Source organism: Carlito syrichta, unplaced genomic scaffold (genome assembly GCF_000164805.1).
Source record: "Carlito syrichta isolate Samal-C Ts95f unplaced genomic scaffold, Tarsius_syrichta-2.0.1 Scaffold241276, whole genome shotgun sequence".
In the NCBI taxonomy this organism is placed as follows: Eukaryota; Metazoa; Chordata; class Mammalia; order Primates; family Tarsiidae; genus Carlito; species Carlito syrichta.
In genome coordinates this window covers 591,482-613,909 of record NW_007185372.1, presented here as the reverse complement: position 1 = coordinate 613,909, position 22,428 = coordinate 591,482, and the positions used below count along the sequence as shown (strand labels likewise).

Sequence of the window (22,428 nt, the reverse complement as noted above, 5' to 3'; positions counted from 1 at the left end):
TTACCAACTTGCAAAAGAATTCCTTCAATATGTCCCATCATTAAAATGGGGAAGCAGCAAGATGTGGTGGCTGTAGACACACAAATTGGGTGAGAATTCCAAAGTTCAAATTCTGAGTTCTCCAGTTACAAGCTTGGGCAAGCTACATTGCTGTGGCTGGTTTCCATTGTAAATGGAAATAATAGAGTTGTTTTGAGTTTCAAATAATATGTCGTTTTTTTGTTTTTTTTTTTGAGTTGGCGTTTCACTCTATCAATCGCCCAGGTTGGAGTGCAGTGGCACGCACGCTCACAGCCACCCCAGCGTCGACGTGCTGGGCTCAGGTGATCCTTCCACCTCAACCTTCCAAGTAGCCAGAACTATAGGCACGCACTATCATGTCTGGCTAATTTTAAAAAATTTTTATTGCAGAGATGAGCTCTTACCAAGGTGCCCAGGCTGTTCTCGAACCCGTGGGCTTAGGCAATCCCCTCTCCCCGGCTTCTCAAAGTGCTGGGATTACAGGCTTAAGCCACTGTGCCCAGCTTGCCATATTCTTAGTATGATGCATTTAGAACAGTGCTTGACATATAGCTCAGCTCAAATGTTAGCTGAGGAATGATTTTATGCTGTGGCTTAACTTTAACATGCATAGCTAGGTTCCTAGTCTAAAGAATTCAGTATTCCCATCACATCATCTAATACAACGTATGGACATGATACTTCACAATAATTACCAGGAAAACTCTAGATCTTATTTACTGTTTTCTGCTGACCATTATCAGGTGTAGGCATATTTCCTTCAGGGAAACTGGATATTAAAATCTGGATTTATAAAATAGGTTCAAGAATTCCGTTTTAAGTACTTGAATATGCAGAGAGAAACTTTAAAGACAAAACACAACTTGTGCTCTGCCATAGCCAAAAAGGATTTAAAACAGCAAAATATTAAGATTCGGGAAAACTAAAGACAAAAAAAAGTCAACAGCCAAGTATAAAAGTGTGAATGGATGAGGAGAAAGAAAAAACTCTATCAGAACTCTTTGGTTAAAGCTTATCACAGGTGAAAACAGAACTTCATTTCCTCAGAGGGCAGTCAAAGCAGAGAGAAACAGGAGAGGTGTCCCAGCTCTCTATTTCAAAAAAAGGAAGTCCACCAGTAATCACAAGAAATAGTTTTTGTTTGTGTCTAAGCTAGCATGGGGTAGAGAGCACTGACCATAAGGGTTGAAAATGCTGATAGCACAGTAGTTCAACGAAAAAGTGGTGATATCTAACTCTGGCAAATACCTTGTCTAATAGGAGCCTTAGTCTGATGTCCAAGACTAAGTTCCTGATTCCACCACCAGTGTACCTCTCCCCCTAAATTGTTGCTCCCATGTCTCCACTAAATGGCAAGTCCATGCTTCCAGTTGCTGAGGCTGATTGAAATTCTTAATTCCTTTATTTTCTTTCACATCCCATAGCAAATGCTGTCCGCTCTCCCTTTGAAACACATACAGAATCGGATCACTTTTCAAACCACCTTCACTGCCACCACCTTGATCCCAGTCACCATCCTCTATCCCCAGGATTACTCTAATGTTTTCCCCAATCTAATCTTCTATTAAAATCCTATTAAGATAGACCAGATCATGTCACTCCCCTGCTCAAAACCCTCCAATGGTCCCATCTGACTCAGAAAAAAGCCAAGAGTCCCAGGAGGCCCTCCATAATCTAGTTTCATTCCCATCTCCCACTTAACCTCTGTCATTTTGCTTCTTTGATCTTACCTACTACTCTTCCCCTTTTCTCACCACCTGGCCACAATGGCCTCTTTGCTATCACAGAAATATTCCAGGCGCACTTCTACTTTGGGGTGCTTGCAATGACTGTTCTGCTTAAAAGCAAATCTTCTCTTAGTGGCTACTCCTTTCACCTTTCAGCTCCATCAGATCCCCTCCCACCCCAGCATACAACATTCTGCAACTCTCTTTTCTATTTTATTTGTCCCTCAGCACAGCACACTCTCATGTTGTATTTTTTAACTTTTTCTTGCTCATTTCTATTTTTCCCATTAAAATACAACATCATGAAAGCAGGAATCTTTTCTTTCTTCTTTCCTGCTCCATCATCCAGTTTAGGATAGGACTTGGTGCATAGAGGGTACACAGAATTCTGTTGTAAGAATAAGTAGGTACAATTTGAGGATAAGGCATTAAAGCAAATTTATGTAAGAGTAATTCTGAAAGCGAGGGTGGGAGATGGAATACTGGAGTTTGGTGATGCGGAGTTTTGCTGATCTGGTTTGCAACAGAGGTGAATGCCTAGAGTATAAGGAGAAAAATAAATTGTGGGTCTATTAACCAGTGGTCTCTAAAGTCGGGTAGCACAAGATAATCCATTGCAGTGAGGGGCCAAAGTGTTAGAATTGTGTTTACCTTATAAACTTAAAGACATAATGAATAGATTTTTCACAGGTGCCTTCTGTATGGGTCAGCACATCATGCATTACTCGTGGTTTTTGATTCTTGAGGTATCCAGAGGGAAGAGTGGAGTGGGAATACTCAAATGTTAGATGTAATTATATAGTTACATTATTACCATTATTTATTCCCACTCTGCTTTCCATGTACTAGAAGACTTTTCTATGAGGGAAGTAAGCAAGTACAGCTGCAAGAGGATAACCTACTGAAAGAACACCCATGTCTGGATGTCTGCCCTTCATTTTTTGCTTCATGACCCTAATGTTTTAGATGAAGAGAAATTTAAATCCTGTACAAATTAAGGAATTTTAAATATAAAGACTGCTTTGACAAAAGAGTTAAGCTCTAAAGATAATCTTTCTTGAGAGTGTATGTAGGAGATCTAAACACAACTTTTTCTCCTTCTTGGCTGGAATACTGACATTCCCTTAATACAACTAAGTCAAAGTGTTCCATTAGGCCCTGGAAAAATGACAGAACCAATACTCAAAATGCTTGAAAAGAAAACACCCAATGACTTAAATAGCTTGAGTTTTCAAAACTTGAATTTGATAGAAAATGAGGCAAATTTTTCCCAGCTGCTAGGAGGAAATTTTGGGAAGAACATGAAACTTTTATGGTCACCAAGGCACTGTGTTAATAGTCTAGTATGTAACTTGCAAAGAGCCTAGCAGGGTAGAGCTTGGAAAAGGCCTTCAATTATTCAACCACTAACAAAGTTCCTTTATTAATAACCAAGTGATGCTTTCCATAGAGAACCATTTAATGTGCTACATTAAATGCAAGCTCTTCATCTATTTTAAATGAACATTTTTGGAATGTGGAATAGATTTGTCCAGTTTTCACATCTGGTCTCCCATTTTTGTTTATGCAAAAACGAACTCACAGAGACAAACTCAAATATCTAGTTTGAAAAGTATTTACTTAGTTTGAATAAATTAATGGCAAATAAAAATTAAGCTACAATATATAGCCTGGAAAGAAATGACTAGAACAAATACAACACAGGATTCGATTTCCTTGCATTAGTCACAAAGCATGTGACAATCTAGAAAACTTCAAAATCAATTAGATTTCTTTGAAAAAGGGGCAACAGCAGTTACTGATACATCACAACTAATAAACTTATAATACAGGTTTCCTGACATGCATTTCCTGAGTGAACCCAAATTATCATTTTTAAAAACAAGGACATTTTGACAGTTGAAGTAAAATAAAATAGTTCATGGCTTCTTAAGCAACAAATTTTGTTTTTTTAAAATCAAAAGAAAATTCAGAACAGTGTTGTAATAGGATAAATTAAAGCTATGCTACCACATACAAAAATTTGCTACAGTCAATTAAGTATTATACAACTTCTTAAACAAAAGGAAAACAAATCAAAAGATTTTTTAAAAAAAGATATTGTCTAATCTAAAAGTGTACTGGTTTCTACAAGTGCCAAAAAGGGTTTGATGTAGTGCAACTGTCTATCCTTTTTTTTGCGGTGTATCTTTAAAAGGGTGGGGGAGGGGAGAGAAGAAGAAATTTGTTCTTGCTTCCGAAAGCAAAAAATATATTGAAATTAGAGAATAAACAGACCATGCAGTGTGTGCCTCCACTCTGCTGTCATTGGTGCTCACCTGCCAACCAAATATTTACTTGAGTCACACCACAGCAACTCAGGATTCAAGCTCACAGTTAAGGCTAGTCTGCTGGATTAAAAAATGGGGCACTATTGTCATTCAACCCTTTAGATCTCTAGATTTCCTAATGCCTGGATAAGGCCAAATACAGATTAATTAAGCATTTCTTTCTCTAAAGTAAATCAAGTCACTCTCCTTTCCTGCTAATTTATGTTTTTTCCTATGGGAATGCTTTTTTTTCTAGAAACAGTGAACAGATGAACCACAGTTGATATCCAAAAAATAAACTTGCCAAATGTTGTTGATACTAAAAACAGATTAGTTATCATGGGAGAAAAATAGATAATCTAGATTAAATTGCATATTCAAAGGAGCATATAAAATGTTTCTTAGCAGTAAGTTTTTGTTATAGTACTACACTCGAGAGAAACATTAAGGAAAAAAATCTTTCCTGATTATCTTCAATGTGGTTAAAAAAACACTTTTTACACAATAGTAATTAATATGAATTTGGTTTTACAAAGTATTCTAATTTACCAAATTCCATATTTAGATGGGGATGGGGAGAGAAGCTCTCTTGTTTTCCTTTCTAACTTTGCAAATCCTTGAGCTATGTGCTCACTAAGCTACCATTCACACCAAGAGTGTGACACTGTCATTACCATGCTACTCTATCAAGAACATTCTAAGATATTTTCTATAATAAAGATAAATAGAAAAAAGTTAATATACATGTTGCTGTATTTTACAATGTTTGCAACAAACTGTAAACTAACATAGTTTGAACCAACAGTACCCTCAGTTATACAAAACAATTTTCAACACTGAGGATGGGTGATTCAAAAACACTAAAAGGAAGGCATCAAATTAGACTATGTCTTTTTCTCCTCAAAATATATTTTCAAAACTGAGAATTCAGAAGACTGGTACTTTCAGAAATTTCTTTGCTTGAGTTTCCCAGATTTTTTGCACAGAAATTGCTACTATTTATTATAAATGTTTTAAAAAATTCTTCATCTTAATGCAAATGGCCAGAGCAGAAAAACTGACATGGACAACAGGTTCGGAAACCCAACTCACTTAGCTTATAAATTTATAATGCAGTCCTGGAGGACAACTGTCTGTTAGTCTAGAGGTCCTTGGAAAATAAGTCTGATGTAGCCTTGTTCGCCAGCCAACTGATGTGCACAAAAGGGACAGGCTGCATGAAAAGTATGAGTACCATGAGGAAGCGGGATCTGAGACCAATAGGCAGTTGTCTTTTCTGAACACACATGCCCACATGGGCTAAATGCATGGGTTGGAGGGCCGGCGTCCACATAAAATCCAGCTTCACATCCAAGCCACAGAGGAACATAGGGACCAACAGACCTACACATAGGACATTCACGATCTTTTCCGTCACGTTCTTCTTTGTTTCCCCAGTTATGATAGCCATGCACATGGCCGCAGTTTAGATACACCCACGGTTGTTTTTCATCTACAACATCTTTCCTCTTCATACTAGGAAATGCTAGTGTGTTGAACCCTACAGGGCACTGAGGTCGCGCTGCATTGATTTCCTGTCTTAAAGCTTCTAAATGTTTCACTGTAGGAGTGTGGGAAAGGCCTTCTGCAGTACGCCACAGCAATGTTGCACCACAGAGGTCAATTAATGAGCCATCTTGTAACTGATTGGTTTCAATTTCCACCTAGAGGAGACAAGAATCAAAATACACATTCACCACTCTGTTTTGTATTTTTACATAAGAATTTTGGTCTTAAGTACTCCTTACTCAAGAAATGAGATTTCCTAGGGTTGTCACTAAATATTTAAGAAACTGATGGCAGTCGTTAAGTTTAAGAATCAAGGATAAAATATCAAAAAGCAACATATCTCTTTAGCTTTACAGTAAAGACAACTTATGATTAAGACATCATATTTTTAATTAGGTAAATATGGTCAAAGATACACAAACACAAGTAGAAAAGATCAGAGTGCTATTTAATTTATAAAAGTGTGTTAAAATATATTAATATATAATATGGCAGAAAAATAAACTTCCAGTTTACTAAATGAAACATTACAATACTATCCTCTAGTAAAGTAATTGGTAGTTACTGTCTGACTGTCACACAGTACTCTGTGTTGGCAATAGATTTATGAGTTTTTTTGGTAATATATGTAATGTATACAGCCCAATACATCTTATGTGTTTATTGTAGCTAATTAAGAAGATATAATTCAGTATTTACCATCTTTCCTCTCTGCTGAGCTGATCTAGTTTCACGCAAGCTAAATACATTTCCACACACTGATATTTCTCTCCATATTCCAGGTTTGGAGTCTTCTGTGAAACCATTGCGTGGATGCATCACAAGAACACCATTGGTGGTCAAGCCATCCATCTGCCCATCTGATGTCTTCCATTTGGCAGCCTTTTCCTAGTAGAAATAATAGTAGTGAGCTTCCAATTATTTGTAATTTAGACATGGAAGCTGGTATAAAAGAAAGCACTTTTTAGAAAAAAAGTTTTTTACCCCAAGAAAGATGTTTTTTGATGAATCAAATCCTGCAGCATAAATCCGTGCTGTAAAGGGAGGATTCCGTTCACATATGATTCTACAGGCAAATCTTGATATAGTGCTTTGTACTGACTGTGTATCAGAATTACTTTGACTTCCAGGAACTGTGTCAGTTACTACAAAATCAATGGGACTTTCAGTCGACCGACCAATCTAAGGGAAAAAAGAAATATCTATAAACCTATTCAAAGAACATAGTAGAAAATGCATTCAAGAAGGGCACAATAAGGAAAAGCATTAAGCCTCTGAAATTTCTAAAGTTTAAACTTATCATACTTAACTTTGGGGGCATCTATACCCTTGAAAATGAATCTGTCAGACTTTCTCTGGTGCAGTAATCACTTAGAGCACAGCATTAAGTAGGAACTTACAACAATATATGAAACCCTTAGGGAATGAAGAGTTCAGGATGGCTGAGATTTCTAGATGGCTGCAGACTTTAATTTAACCCTTTTGAATGTAGGTTTTTTCCTCTTTACAGATACTCAAAGAGAAACTCTATCTTCTTTAACAGTATATAGTGAACATATAAGTAAATCTTTTATGATGACTCCAGGCTATTACACTGTGAATACCAATTATATTAAGCTAAAATGCAGTAGTGTCTTCAGACACTGTAAGAGGTGTATAAGACTACTTATTCTTATGTTAAAGGCTTGTATAGCCTTGCTTTGGGGTCTTTTGTATACTTCACACTTTTTTCTGTTTCTTTTCTATCAGGCTGTCAGCAGTCATTCCTTGCTTTTGGTTATGCCTGTTTCTAGCAATAAATCCCTCTTCTAGTTATTCTTATTTGCTATGGGTTGAGAATCAAATAACCAACTCCAAAAGCTTTTTGGGAGCAAAGAAAAGTTGCAGTGCATGAACTCAGTGGTTTTTGTTTTATATATGTCCTTTTTATTTTCTTCCTAGTTCTTGGCCTATATTTCAGAGAGTCAAGGTTTCTAGACAAGAGTCCTAGATGGGTGAAGTATCAGAAAATTAAAAACATCTTCAGAGGTACTAGTTAGTAAATAAATTAATTTCATTTTGAAAGTTGAAAAGAAAAAAGAAAATCGGTGGAATAGATGGCAAAAGTGTCACATAGTTTTAAAAATTTAGAAATGATCAGCTCGTTTGTAATTTGTTATAAAGTAGTATCATAAAATTGAAGAATGGGGGTACTGAGAAGAATGTGGATAACTTTACAAAGATAATGACTCTTAAAAATCACTCTTCCCCGTTGAGCCTTAAGAGTTCCTCATATCAGTACACTTTTGGTAAAACTCTCTAGTGTTTTTGTCCAATCATGACATATAAAGTCTTTATATTTAATTTGGATAGTTTTAGGGGGAAATTGGTTGGCTAACAAATATAAGATTGGATATTCCTTTTATTTTTAAGATAATGATATCCAAAGAAAATGGTCTCAGATCTTTCAAATGAAAACTATTTCTAAAAATAAAAAGGCTCTTTAAGAGCCAAAAGAGGTCATTGCCTTACTAGACTATGGTATGACCATGTGCTCTTTGAGCTATGGCTGTTGCCATGTTTCCTGGCTTTGGCCCTGTTCCCTGCCTTGAATCTCCTCTCTCTCTCTAGTTTACTTTTTAAGTAAGCTATATTTTCCAATCTGAAAAAAAAAAAAAGAGCCGAAAGATATAAGCCAAGGATTGAACTGAGAAGCGGCACTTATTTGGAAGAGAAGACCGTTCCAGAGAGATGATATTTGATCTGAGTCTTGGAGAAAAAGATTTAAGACATCAAATTAATATTGGTAATGATAGTGAGAAGGAAGAAACTCCCTAAAGAGAAAAAAACCTACATGAATATAATCAAATGCCAAAACATGATTGTATATTAAGATAAACGTTAGTGAAGGACAAAATTATGAACTTTACAGCAAATTGGATGGATGTAGAGTCTGTAATATTGAAAGATCTATCACAGAAACAAAGAACTGAGTACCACATGTTCTCACTCATAAGTGGACTTTGAACAATTATCATAATACTTTAAGAAAGGGATTGGCAGTAGTGGGAAACTGCCAGAGGAGGGGAGGGGCACACCTCATCAACAAGGGTACCTGTACAATGAATATTTGAATACCTAACCTTGAATCGTACCCCACATCTTTAAAATAAAATATTTTTTAAAAAAGATAAACTTTAGTGATGCTTCCTCTTTCTGTTAGCATTATCTTTAAAAATACAGATCTTATCATGTCACTCTCCTCCATCCCCATGAGACTTAATAGTTCCGAACAGCTTACTCAAGTTTCTGTTTCTTATTTCTGATAATAGTTAGAAACTGACTCAGGATTTGCTTCCCGTCTACCAACCCAGCCTAATTTCTTGCTATTTCTGTAGACAAAGTAGCTACATGTAGCTTATTCATCAGTCTTTTACCACACTGTGTACTTCTGTGCCATCTCTTCTTCCAGAATGCTTTTCTAACAGTTGGCAAAAACCCTACTCAATCTGGTAAAGATCTACTTAAAGAAGTCACTATGGGAAAGTCTTTTCTCCATCCTTCTTCAACCCAATCAAAAGCCTGTACTTCACATTTAGAATACCTGTAGAGCACCTAGGCATGTAATCAACTCGTAATGTCTCCCTTATTTACTTCATAGTGCCAAGCAATGCATAGTTAGAACTGGAATATCTGATGGATTGAACAACAAGTGTTATTGTTCAGTTTAGAGGGTAGATAATCCTAGAATGTCTATAATACAAGTTCCTCAAAGACTGCCTAGTTCCTCAGAATAGCTTCTGATATATCTTAGGTTTTTTGATGCAGAAATATTTGGATTTTCCAAAGGGTACAATTTACGACACTGGGCAAAATTCTCTATGAAAACAAGAAAATGAAAAGTGTAATTTATTAAGGACCTTTATTAGATGGTAAAGACACTGTTCTAGAATTCAGGATGCCTAGTTTAATCCTAATTTTGCCCCAAGTAATTCTATAATCTTTAACCCACAAGAGTTCAGTTAATTTCATCTACAAAAGGTAAGGGGTAAACAAGTAAATAATACAAGGTACTTTCTGAAGCTAAAATTCTGGTCTGTGATCAAACATTTTGGTGGATTTTTTTTTTTTTTTTAAGTGATAAGGTTTTGCTATGTTGCCCAGGCAGGTTTCAAACTCCTGAGCTCAAGCAATCCTCCTGCCTTAGCCTCTGAGTAGCTGGGTCTAAAGGCTTAGTAGCACCTTGATTTAAAACAGCTAAGCTTGTTCATTTTAACAGTTTGTTGCTAAAATAAAATGTGGAAAATCATCCTAAGCTTTGTGTTAAGTTTTCCTTGGATCTAAACATTCAACTTCATTAAAGATGTTATTTATGTATTTATTTTTGGCAGAAGTGAGGAAGACATAAAAAAAAACCCATATTATAATATTAACTACAGAAATATTTTGCTATCGATTAAAATTTAGTATATTTTTGGACATTTTCACATTTAGCCTTGTAAAATTAAAAAAAGAAAAGGTCATTGGGGCAATAATTGTAAGAGCAACATTATCAGGCAATCTGTATCCTACTTAAGTTTGTTTTTTAAAAGCTCAAGGCTTTAGCAAACCCAATATTAAGTGAGAAGATATCAATAATTTTGCTTGCATTTTTGTGTTCGACTGTCCTACAGTCTATCAGTTTATAAGAACATAAGCAGTGAATTGGGACAAAAAGTGAGAGAAATTTTTTTTATTGCTTTGACCAAATATGTGCTGAGAAAAAAGTTTGACTACACACGTATGACATGAATAGTTAGAAACTATCTGAACTTTTTGTTGCGTAGGGAGAGAGGCGGGAGGTAGTGGCAAAAAAAAAGTCATGAATATGAGCAGAATATTTCTTGGTTTCTTTGGATTTTTATAGCTAACATTCACTAAGTGTCTACTAGGTATCTGACATAGTACTGAGTACTTTACATGCACTAACTCATTTAAGCCTCTTAACATTCATGAGCAATTCTATTACCTGCCCTTTACAGAGGAGGAAACTGAGGGATAGAGTAGCTAGGTAATGTTTACCAGGAATTCTGAATCCATGGTCCATCTCAACCATGTCACAATGACTTCTGCATATGAGGTTTAGAAATCAATATATATTTTAATAAAATACAGTATAAAAATATAATGACCACAGCAAAAGTCACCAACAACATATTTTTAACTTTGTTTTTTAAGAAAAAAAATTTCTGAAGTTATAATACCTGAAACATATCAGTGTTGCTATCATGAGTATATTCAACCACCACTGTCTGGGCCCGAGATAAAGTATATGATATGCTATGCTGGTCCTTGTTGCTTATTGCCTAAGGATAGAAGGGTTAAAAGCAAAAATTAGTAGGCAGGTTAATCAAGTTGTCAGATAATCTTTTCACTAAAAAAAGAGAAATTTATAAAATATATGACATATTTATGTATTTTCCCCCTGAAACTTAGAGAAGAGGCTAATGATAACTCTTATATAACCTCATCTGTGACAGGTTGTGTAGGTATAGAAGACTATTTAGAAGCAGTTGCAGAGTAAAAGCATAATTTCATTTTATCAAAACAGTATAAAATCCAGGTATCTCTTATTATTTTAAATTATAAAATAATGAAAACCAAATCCCATGTAGCAACAGAAAACAATATTCAGTCCTGCTCTGATAAGAAGAAAATATACAATGTTGCAAGAGGAATCTTATTTTTAAAAAGTCATTTAAAGAGTTATAAAGTTCACCAATAAGCAGAGTTAACTATTTTTCTAACCATTTTGTGATTCTACAGATGACAAGTGTTGGCCATATGCTGGGCTAAATACAGAAAAATTCACAGAATTAAGCATTACCAAAGGGAAAGGATATAATGCTAATGACTGTACTTCTGACTTATCCAAACTGAAAACATTGCTAAAAAGAACTTTTCACAGTTTTGTTTTTGGGTGCTTTCTATGTATATGAGTTGAAGATAATATCAAAGGGGAGAAAAAATCTAGCCCCATCCACAAAGGAAGTAGAAACAGGCAGTGTAAAAGGAAAACAGATACAAAGACCCAAGAGAGTGATTATACACAACAAAGAAGCTAAGTGAAAAAATGTTTCTTTTCTTTTTTTTAAATTTATTTTTATTTTAAAGATGTAAGGTACAATTCAGGATTAGGTAGCTAAGTGGTCATCATATAGGTAAAGTTTGGGACTTCTTTTGGTCCCTACTTCGCCTGGCTTGAGATCAGGTACCTTATTAATGTTATTTGCCCTCCCCCTCCCCAGCAGTTTCCCTGCCAATCCCTTTCTTATAATGTTATGATAAGCCTGGCTAGTGGCTCAGCCTGCAATCCCGCGCCTTTGGGAGGCTGAGGTGAGTGGATTGCCTGAGCCCGCGGGTTCGAGACCTGCCTGGGCAGCGAGACCTCATCTCTACAATAAATCAAAAAATCAACCAGGCATGGTAGCGCACGCCTGTAATTCCGGCTACTCGGAAGGCTGAGGTGGAAGGATTGCCGGAGCCCAGCAGGTGAGGCTGCGGTGGCTGGGAGTGGCCACTGCACTCCAGTCTGGGCAGCTGAGTGAGACTCCAACTCAAAAAAAAAAAAAATAATAATAATATTATGATAAAGGTTCAGGGTCCACTTAAGAGTGAGATCATGGCTGGGCTCGGTGGCTCAGCCTGTAATTCCAGCGCTTTGGGAGGCCGAAGTGATTGGACTGCCTGAGACTGTGGGTTCGAGACCTGCCTGGGCAACTTGGTGAGACCACATCTCTACAATAAATCAAAAATTAGCCAGGCATGGTAGTAATTCTGGCTGCTTGGAAGGCTGAGGCGGAAGGATCGCTGGAGTCCAGCAGGTCGAGGCTGTGGTGGCTGGGAGCATGCCACTGTACTCCAGTCAGGGTGACAGAGTGAGACTCCAACCCCCACCCTAAGAAAGAGTGAGATCATGTGATACTCAGTTGTTTGTTTCTGTGACAGATCACTCAGTATGATATACTCTAAATCCATCCAAGTTGCTGTGAAGTCCAAATGTTTGCCCTTCTTTATGGCTGCACAATATTCTATCGTGTATATGTACTACATTTAAAAAATCCAGTCCACTTTCAATGATCAGCATGGTTGGTTCCATGTTTTTGCTATTGTGCATAGTGCTACAGTAAACATGCATGTGCTGGTATCTTTTTTATAGAATGACTTGATTTCCTGCTGGGTTGTATGGAAGATCGATTTTTAGATCTTTTAGGAACTGCTACACTGATTTCCATAGAGGTTGTACTAGTTTACACTCTCACCAAAAGTGTAGAAACATTCCCTTTTTCCCACATGCTCTCCAGCATCTGTTGTCTTTTTAGTTATTGATGACAGTCATCCTGACTGTATCTCAGTGTGGTTTTAATTTGCATTTCTTTGATGATTAGTGAGGCTGAGCATTTTTTCATGTATCTATTGGCTGCTCGTGTATCTTCTTTTGAGAAGTGTCTATTCGTATCTTTTGCCCATTTTTTAATAGGGTTGTTTTGTTTTTTTCCCTTTTGGCATGTTTGAGTTCCTTGTAGATCCTGAATGTTAGGGTTTTGTCAGATATATAGTTGGCAATTATTTTTTCCCATTCTATGGTCCCTCTCCCCACTCTCTTGATGGTTGCTTTTGCTTTGCAGAAGTTTTTCAGTTTGATGAGGCTCCATTTGTCTATCTTATCTCTTATGGCATGGGCATTTGGGATTTTGATCAGGAATTGGTTGCCTATTCCCATTTCCGGAAGGGTGTCTCCTGTGTTGTCTAAGATTTTTATAGTTTCAGATTTTATGTTTAGGTCTTTGATCCACTTAGAATTTACTTTTGTGTATGGTGATAGGTAGGGTTCTGTTTCAGTCTTCTGCATGTGATCAGTCAGTTTTCCCAGCACCATTTACTGAATAGGTTCTCCTCTCTCCAGTGGTTGTTGGTGGGGGCTTTGTCGAAGATGAGTTGGTTGAGAAATTGAGATTTTGCTTCCAGAATCTCTACCCTGTTCCATTGGTCTATATGCCTGATCCTCTACCAATACCAGGCTGTTTTGATTATTGTAGTCTTATGATAAAGTCTGGAAGTGTGACATCTCCTGCCTTGTTTCTTTTGCTAAGGATTGTTTTGGCTATTTGTGATCTTTTATGTTTCCATATGAATTTCTGTATAGTCCTTTAAAAGAATGGTTCCCTTCCCCCTCCTTTTTTTTTTTGGATCAGAGTCTTACTCTGTTGCCCAGGCTGGAGTGCAGTGGCACGCTGATGGCCACTGCAGCCTCGACCTGCTGGGCTCAGGTGATTCTTGTCTCAGCCTTCCAAGTAGCTGGGACCATAGGCATGCGCCACCACGCCCAGCTATTTTTTTTTTTTTTTTTTTAATAGTAGAGACGAGGTCTTGCCAAGTTGCCCAGGCTGGTCTCAAATCCCTGGGTTCAGGCAATCCTCTTGCCTCAGCCTCTCAAAGTGCTGGGATTACAGGCTTGAGCCACGCCACCAGGTCTAAAAAATGTTTCTTAATTAGAAGTTTGGCATCATAAACTTTTACTTGGTTGTAATTTGCAGCTAATCTGCAATAGATAAAGCCTTAAAATAACAGCTTTAAGATTAATTAAGACTGTCAAATTTCAAATATACAAAGAGGATACACCAACACCTGGGTACTAACTACCCAGCTTAATGATGCCGCTTGCTTCTGGTTTTTTAAAAAAGATATTAAACTACAGATAAAATTGAGGCTGTTCAAGTCCCTCCCTATTCTCCTTTCTCCACAGAGTATCTAATTTCAAGCATGTGATATAGATCATTTATATACATGTTGTTAATTTTTTTTACCATATATTTATATTCATAAACATATAATTTCTTTTTTTTGAGTCCAAGTCTCACTCTGCTGTCCAGGCTGGAGTTCAGTGGCACGATCATGGATCATAGCATCCTTGACCTCCTGGGCTCCGGTGATCTTTCTGCCTCAGCCTCCTGAGTAGCTGAGACTATAGGTGTATGCCATCACACCTGGCTAATTTTTTATTTTTTGTAGAGACGAGGCCTCACTGTGTTGCCTAGGCTGGTCTTGCCTTATCCTCTCTAAGTGTTGGGATTACTGACATGAGTCACTGTGCCCAGCCTAGGTTCTAAAATCTACAATTTAACTTAGCATTAAACAACTGACTTTTCTTAAGGAAAAAAACCAAAAACTTTTTTTGGGAGGACTAGGTCTCCCCATGTTACCCAGGCTGAAGTACAGTGACTGTTTAAGGCAGGATAATAGCGCACTATAGTTTTAAACTCCTGAGCTCAAGTGACTCTCCTGCCTCAGTCTCTGGAGGAGCTGGAATGGCAGGCATGTGCCACTGTGCTTAGTTCAACTGACTCTTCAATAAAATAATTATTCGGTATTTTGAAAATTAATTCTTAATGGCCAAAGAGATTTAGACAACACTAGCTTTTGTGCATTTTGAGACTGTAATCTTTGTTTTTTTAGCTAGTAAACCTACTCTCAGTTTGGGAATAAAAACTATGTCAAATTTGAGTCTCATTAGACTAGAAGACCAGGTTTTAACCACTCATCCCAGATGACTGCCAGACTAAACAATTTTCTTCATGACCTCACTAATACATTTCTCCAAAATTTAAAGAGGAGTCAGTCTTTGATCCCTAAGATTCTTGTGTGGTAAAGCTGAAAAGGAGATAGCAACGAAAACATGAGAGCATGGCAGGGTAGAAACAGGGAAAAAAGTATAGAATATGATATTATATGTAGGGATTAGAAATATTTTCCCTGAGAGTGGTTTTCAACCAACTGTCTAAGGGGCATCTGAAAATATTTAAGTGCATTTTCTGATTATTACAAGGATGCGAGGCATCCAGTGGCCAGGGAACCTGAGTATTAAATGTCTTATAATATGTAGGACAGTCCTGCACAATGAAGAACTGGCAATGTCCAAAGTGTAAAGAGCACTCCTGTGGGGAAAAATTGTAAGAAGCCCTTCAGATTGGATCAATAAGTGGTTCAATTCTACCACCTTCTTTTCACATCCATTCTCTCCAAAGGAGCAAAAAGAAACACCTAAAAAGAAACTTCCTTTTCTACACTCACTGGCTCCCAAATAGTAATTGAGGAGTCCTAGTCAAGGCTTAAGGACTCTGTTTTACACACCAAACTGGATATAAAGCAAAGCTGAAAATTCAACTCACTTCATAGACTGAAATTGCAACCTACAATAGGGCATCTCGTGCCAATTTTTACTGTCTCTCGTTTATTTAACTTACAAAGATATACCTCAGATGGTATAATATTAGTGTAAATCCTAGGGCTACTTAGCTAAAGATCCAAGTACTTCTATAAGTCACAGATCTCTCTGTAATTTTTCTTATTTGCTCATCATAATCTCAAGTTCAATCTGTGTTATACAATTGGAATAGAGGAATTCACAGAAAATGTAACGATCTGAAGTTCCCCTACTTGTCTGTCATTCTAGGAAAAGTTCAAGTGTCCTGAAACGGTGGTCTAGCTTCTGGAGATTTTGTTAGAAAGGGGCAAAAAGCATTAAACAGGCCAGGCTCGGTGTCTCAGCCTGTAATCCCAGCACTTTGGGAGGTCGAGGCAGGTGGATTGCTTGAGCGCACGGGTTTGAGACAGCCCAGGCAACTTGGCGAGACCCTGTCTCTACAATAAATAAAAAAAATTAGCCAGGTGTGGTAGCACGTGCCTATAGCTCTGGCTACTTGGAAGGCTGAGGCGGAAGGATCGCCAGAGTCCAGCAGGTTGACGCTGGGGTGGCCATGAGTGTGTCATGGCACTCCAGCCTGGGTGACAGAGTGAAACTCCAACTAAAAAAAAAAAAAAAAAAAAAAAGAAAAAGAAAAAAGCAGCAGCATTAAATAAGTCATGGGTTTGAGAAGTTATATTGTAGACACAGATGGGTACTGCTTTCATAGCTTTGACTCAATTTAATAATGATTGAGGTCTACTTTGTACAAGGCTTATGCTAAAACATGAAAATCATAAACTAAAAATAAATAAAACATGAAAATACACATAATCTTAGGTAAAGACCCTTAGTTAAAAAATAACCTCATTCAAAATGCTTCTGATACCTGAATACACATATTATACACCACATTCCTTATCCAGGCGAGGCCCCCCTAGTAACAGGGTGGGAACTCTACTTCTCAAGGCACACAGTTGCACAATTCCAAATACTACATAGGCCCTGGCCCCACCCCCACCTCTTTTAATAAGGAAAGGGAATGTTTCTTTCTAATTTCCACCCACTGATCCTGGTTTGTCATGAAAATAAATCCAATTCCCCTTCCATATGGCAGCTCTTCAAATACCATGTCTCCAAAGCCTCTTCTCCAATCTAAACAAAAGGAAATTTCTGAAATAGAAATGTGAGGGGAATCTAGAGAATATAAACAACACATAAAAGCCTTTCATATTCTCCAAGTAATTTACTTAGTTTTTTATTTATTTTTATTTTCTTACCTTTGCAGCCTGAGGAGTACAAGCAATATGTACAGTGCTGGGCTTCACCCCATTTGCCTTAGGTCTTTTAAACAAAGCAAACCTGCTTTTCCTTCTTCCTCTATCGCCATTTGGGAGAGACCCATTATACCTGATGAGGGGAAAAAAGTGTAGGTGATCTCTTGTAAGAACTGCACAATTATAAAACAAATGTTTTACTTTACCTTGAAGAATCAATTCCCAATTAATTATCTATTAGCCCACTATAATGATCTCAAATTCCTTTTAGCAATTACTGATCTCCAGAGCAGCAGCTTGGGTATGAAACAAAATGAGATTCTTTCTGGCTACACTACAAGGCACAGAGAAGTAACTTTTGGATTATACATAGGTTTGAGTTATCTATATTTTTTCCTCCCTCTTCTATTGAAGATAATCAAGAACTGATGCATAGTATATCTGACTTAGACTTATTCTTTTTTTAAGGTTTGTATGTGCTAATACACCATTCAAAAAGTACATTATGAATTGTTAAAACAGAATCTCCTTTAATTGTGAACCAAACACTTTAAATTGCTAAACTTTTGAAGTGAGGAATTTTTTTTTTTTTTTGAGTTGGAGTCTCACTCTGTCACCCAGACCAGAGTGTAGTGGCCGCTTCTGGCCACCGCAGCCTCGACCTGCTGGGCCCCAGCGATCTTTCCGCCTCAGCCTTCCAAGTAGCCGGAATTACAGGCATGCGCTACCACGCTCGGCTGATTTTTTTGATTTATTGTAGAGATGAGGTTTCGCTGCCCAGGTGGGTCTCAAACCCACGGGCTGAGGCAATCCACTCACCTTAGCCTCCCAAAGGCGCGGGATTACAGGCTGAGCCACCGAGCCCGGCGAAGTGAGGAATTTTTAGACTTGTTTGTTAAGTTTCAGTTACCTGAATGTACACATTCACTTTCACATTACATTAGCAGAACTGGTCCGACTGACATGTCTGCTAAGTAAGAGTTAAGCATACTTTTGTTGTTCTGATCTTATGACCATTTCTCCATAATAACATATATATGCCCTGAAAGTAAGCAAAGACTGAACCAATAGGAAAAATGTTAAAAACGAAACAAAAATGTTTGGGTGTTTACTACATACCAGGCATTATTGACTTCTATCCCATTTATCATCTCACTTGATCTGTCCTCACAAAAACTCTGCAAGGTTGGCATCACTGTTCCCATTTTTACAAGTTAGGAAACAGGCTCAGAGGAATTGTTTTCTGAAAGTCACACATGTGACACTGGCAAAGCCAGAATTTGAATCCAAGTATGTTCGTCATGCTATTGTGTCACTCTTTACAGCTTAATTGAGGCATAACCAGTAGTTCAATAATAATCTTTCCTCATTCATTGCCTACCCCCCACCCCAACAAATCTTTGGTTGATGATCCCCTACATGTAGTTGATCAATCTGGGGGAAAATGAAGCAGGTAACAGGGACAGTTTTGAGTTTGGAGGAGTAAGTGATTATAAAATGGTCTGCAACAGTGGCTCATAAGGAAGAATCAAGTCTTAAAGCTGGGAAGAAAGTTTGCTCTATGACTGCCATATATAAACATTATACTGACCCTATATAAAAAATAAAACACGTTGCATGGGAGAAAGTCATTGCTAATCTTGCTAGTCTTGCTATAAGTCCAAAGTACAGCCCATTGCCTAATACATTAATTTTGCTATTCCTCACCAAGCTCTAAGAGTCCTGACTTCCAGTCAAGCTCAATAACTTCCTACAATCTCCCCAGTTTCTCCTGCTCTCTCCTCTGAAATAACACATTCTCACTTAAATAAGAACTTACACCAACCTTAATCTCAAACAATGCAATGTCTAAAGGTGCTTTTTAGGCAGAAGAAGAGAATGGAATGGATAAAGTGAATCTTAAAATTTTTAGTTTCAGAGATCTCTAGTTAACAGAGGCTAACACTATGTCTCCATCTTGACAGTTATGGCAAGTTTAGATGGAAAAAAACTGAAATAATTTGGAATAATAGAATAATCTATTCTTCAATCTTCAGATTGTGTTTCTGGGAGTTATATGAATGAAATTAATTTTGAAGCAAACAAGTAGCTAGGTTCTGAGCTTCAGAGTTATCATGCTGTTACCATATGCCTATACAATTTCTTTAATTAAAAAGTACAGCACAAAGCAATAACTACCTCAGAGGTGCAAATGAATAAGTAAATGCTAACCTACATAAAATGACTTAAAGCAGGACGAGGGCAAAATAATTTTTTGGTAAAGTCAGCTGAGGCAAAGTTTTCTAAAAGATGGTAAGGTAAGACAAATGGAAAGATTATGTGACATTAGACACATACATTGTTTCATTTCATCTTTAAGAACTTTGCCTTTCTGTGGGTGAGGATAAGACAAAGTTTATGCAATATTTGAGCACTTAAAAAAGATGGCACAAACATGAGAAATAAAAAGTTCTTTGGTTTGGTAACATTATACTGTGTAGCTTTAAATTCTTTTGGGAAGCAGGTAAGAGATAAATTCTTCAAAAAGTACTTTCAACTTAGATACCAGTATATATTATTCAATTTTATGACTCATCAGATTGAGAAACCTTACCCTAAGACAATGAGTTCACCATATTTTACTGGTGCTTTAGATGGATGATTTTCTTGATCAGGAGAAAACATGAGCTTGGCTGTCTTTCTCAAATCTTTGTTCACTGGTCAGGAGCCTTGGGACACCTTTTGCATTATTTCCTAGAGGGGAAAAGTTTTCATTAATAATGTGAACAATGAATTTCAGTTTAAATAAAGATGCTATTTTCCAGCAGTCCTCTTGAACACAATATTATACAAAGTATCACATGATATAGACAATGTATGTGACATTTTGCTTAATAATGATTATACAGTTGACAAAACTATTTAAATGGATCAAAAATGTAAGTTTGGGGACTTCTACTTAGAGGAAGATGGAGTAGATGTACTTTTCCCTATTATTTCTGCTAAGTACTGGGTATTATATATAAAGCATAAGAAGATGTTGGGCATGGTGGCTCAAGCCTGTAATCCCAGCACTTTGAGAGGCCGAGGCGAGAGGACTGCCTGAGCTTAGGGGTTCGAGACCAGCCTGGGCAATTTGGCGAAACCTCGTCTCTACAATACATCAAAAAATTAGTTGGGCAGGGTGGCACGTGCCTGTAGTTCCATCTACTTGGAAGGCTGAGGTGGAAGGATCACCTGAGCCCAGCAGGTAAAGGCTGTGGTGGCTGTGAGTGTGCCATTGCACTCCAGCCTGGATGACAGAGTAAGACTCCAACTCAAAAAAACAAAAAAAGAAAAACAAAAACAAACAAGAAAACTAAGTTACATGAATGTAACTCAAAAGTTACATGAATGATTCCAATTATGTAACATTGTTAACATGACAAAATTATAGACATGAAAAACAAATTTGTGGGTGCCAGTGGTTGAGGAGAGGGGTGGAAGTAGAAGAAAAGTAGCCGTGGCTACAAAAGGGCAACAGAAGTGGTCCTGTGGTGATGAAATATTCTGCATCTTTACCAATATCAGTATCTTGGTTATACTACAGTTTTGCAAGAAGTTACCATGGGGGAAAATGGTAAAGGATATGTGGAATCTCTGTATTATTTCTTACAATTGCATGTGAATCTACAATTATCTCAAAATAGTTTCAACAATATAAATTTGATTAAAAACAAAAGACTAACATGCCTGATAAGTCAGAAAAATCACTACAAATAAATAATCCCCCAAACACTATCATGTCTGTTTCATCAGCAGTTTAATGGGACCAAGTATGTCCTATACTTATCTATCTCCTGGTCCCTCATAGATTTGTTATTACAAAGGTTTCACAGCAAAACTCTTATTAGTTAGCTTATAAAAGTGCCCTGGTTTTATACCTCCACCAATAGGTTTCACAGGAAAATAATGAATGATCATAAATGACTTCTTGTCCTTTTGTACACTACAGGAAATAAACTCTGTGTAGTGATACTTTTGGAGAGATGGCAGCACAGAATATGTGTAGCTCAATGAACAAGAACAAGTCAAAGAAGACTGGGTTAGCCATTTTGACCCCCTTTAGTATCTTGGAAGTGACATAAACATTTAGTCTAGCCATTCAGACAAATACATTAACTTTTCAAAAATACTAAATTAATTTATTTTAAAGAAATGAAATATGCTTCAGAAATGTTTTAAGAAAAACATTTCCTTCATTCAAATACACTAAAAAAACTCTCACCTCCCCAGATAAATTTGCTTTTGCTGACATTTTAATTCATTAGCGTATTTAGAAAGGTTACAGAAACTAATATGTTCATATTTCACAGTAATTGTGTGACATTAGAGTTGTGAGAAAATGTTTTATGTAAGTAAAAATAAACTATATTGATTAAATTCCCTATTTAGAACAAGAAACTTATGTTAAGCTAACTAAAAACTTCAATGTAAAAAATGAAGAGTTACAAGAGAAATTAACTCAAATAATCAAAGAACAATTTTGGTTCCATATAAAAAGACCTTTTGATATACACAAAATCATACCTTACTTAGTATATGAACATGTATTCATGTCCTCTTATTTTCCCCCAACAAGCATTTCATTTAAAAAAGTTATGGAGAAGCTTAAAAGTAGAGGCTTTAGCTGTGCTTTTCTGTTTAGACAATTAAGACACCACCATCAAACATGAAAACACTGCTTTGACACATTTCTGACCTAGAATATAAATAATTAGACAATTAATAATATTTATTAATTCAACCTAAATTACTTTTAAATTAAATAATTGTTTTGTTTTGATTTGGATTTAGAACTACTTTCTAATTAAAGGATGTGATGGTTTCCCAAATATAGCAGCAAAATTTTCCTTAAAAAAATAAGCTTGTTTATTTAAAGTCAACTTAAGCAGTATTAAATAGTATTAGTAAGTGAAAAGATATGGCAAAAATCTGAAAGTGTTATGTGAATGCCCATATTTGGCTGATAGTATACTGCATGGTGAGCAAGTATTAGCCTGTGTTCTGGTTCTCTTTGAACAAAGTGATCTGTTTCCTCATCTCTAAAAATGAAGGTACTAAAGTAGAATAAAGAGAATTTTTGAGCCGGAAAAAAATATAAGCCACCATCTGGTCCTGACATAGAATTTACAAGTAACGTGCAAAACACTATAGGTTTATTTCTATTGCCTTTACAGCAAAAGGAACAATTTTATCAGCTGACACCAAAGTTTCAATCACAGTAATATCAACTCAACTTCAGTTTCTACTTCTAAATCTAATAATCTAAATTCTGAAACAAAACACTTCAGTAGTATCAGTTACTTATATACTTCAACGACCCA

General features: G+C 36.7%; 1 protein-coding gene across 2 annotated transcripts; it reads right to left on the bottom strand.

Annotated features, from left to right (window-relative positions):
* Window positions 1-3,340: 3,340 nt before the first annotated feature.
* PELI1 (pellino E3 ubiquitin protein ligase 1) lies at window positions 3,341-21,655 on the bottom strand. 2 transcript variants are annotated; one of them, XM_008051880.2, is made up of 7 exons: window positions 21,632-21,655; window positions 19,677-19,816; window positions 17,087-17,216; window positions 10,828-10,929; window positions 6,590-6,787; window positions 6,305-6,493; window positions 3,341-5,760 (listed from the first exon to the last, which is right to left on the bottom strand). In XM_008051880.2, the coding sequence occupies exons 2-7, from the start codon at window positions 19,745-19,747 to the stop codon at window positions 5,194-5,196; spliced, it is 1,257 nt and encodes a 418-aa protein (XP_008050071.1). In that variant the 5' UTR covers window positions 19,748-19,816; window positions 21,632-21,655; the 3' UTR covers window positions 3,341-5,193. The 2 variants fall into 2 exon arrangements, with proteins under 2 accessions (XP_008050071.1, XP_008050072.1); XM_008051881.1 differs by lacking the exon at window positions 10,828-10,929 and having other exon boundaries at window positions 3,346-5,760.
* Between the last annotated feature and the right edge of the window lie 773 nt (window positions 21,656-22,428).

Bases quoted from the DNA above. Each gene is read 5' to 3' on its own strand.
- PELI1 (XM_008051880.2), bottom strand. From the start codon at position 19,747: ATGTTTTCTCCTGATCAAGAAAATCATCCATCTAAAGCACCAGTAAAA. The intron at 10,930-17,086 runs GTAAGAAAATAA...TTCTATCCTTAG, and splicing joins GTACTCCTCAGGCTGCAAAG to GCAATAAGCAACAAGGACCA. The intron at 6,494-6,589 runs GTAAAAAACTTT...TATTTCTACTAG, and splicing joins CAAAAAACATCTTTCTTGGG to GAAAAGGCTGCCAAATGGAA.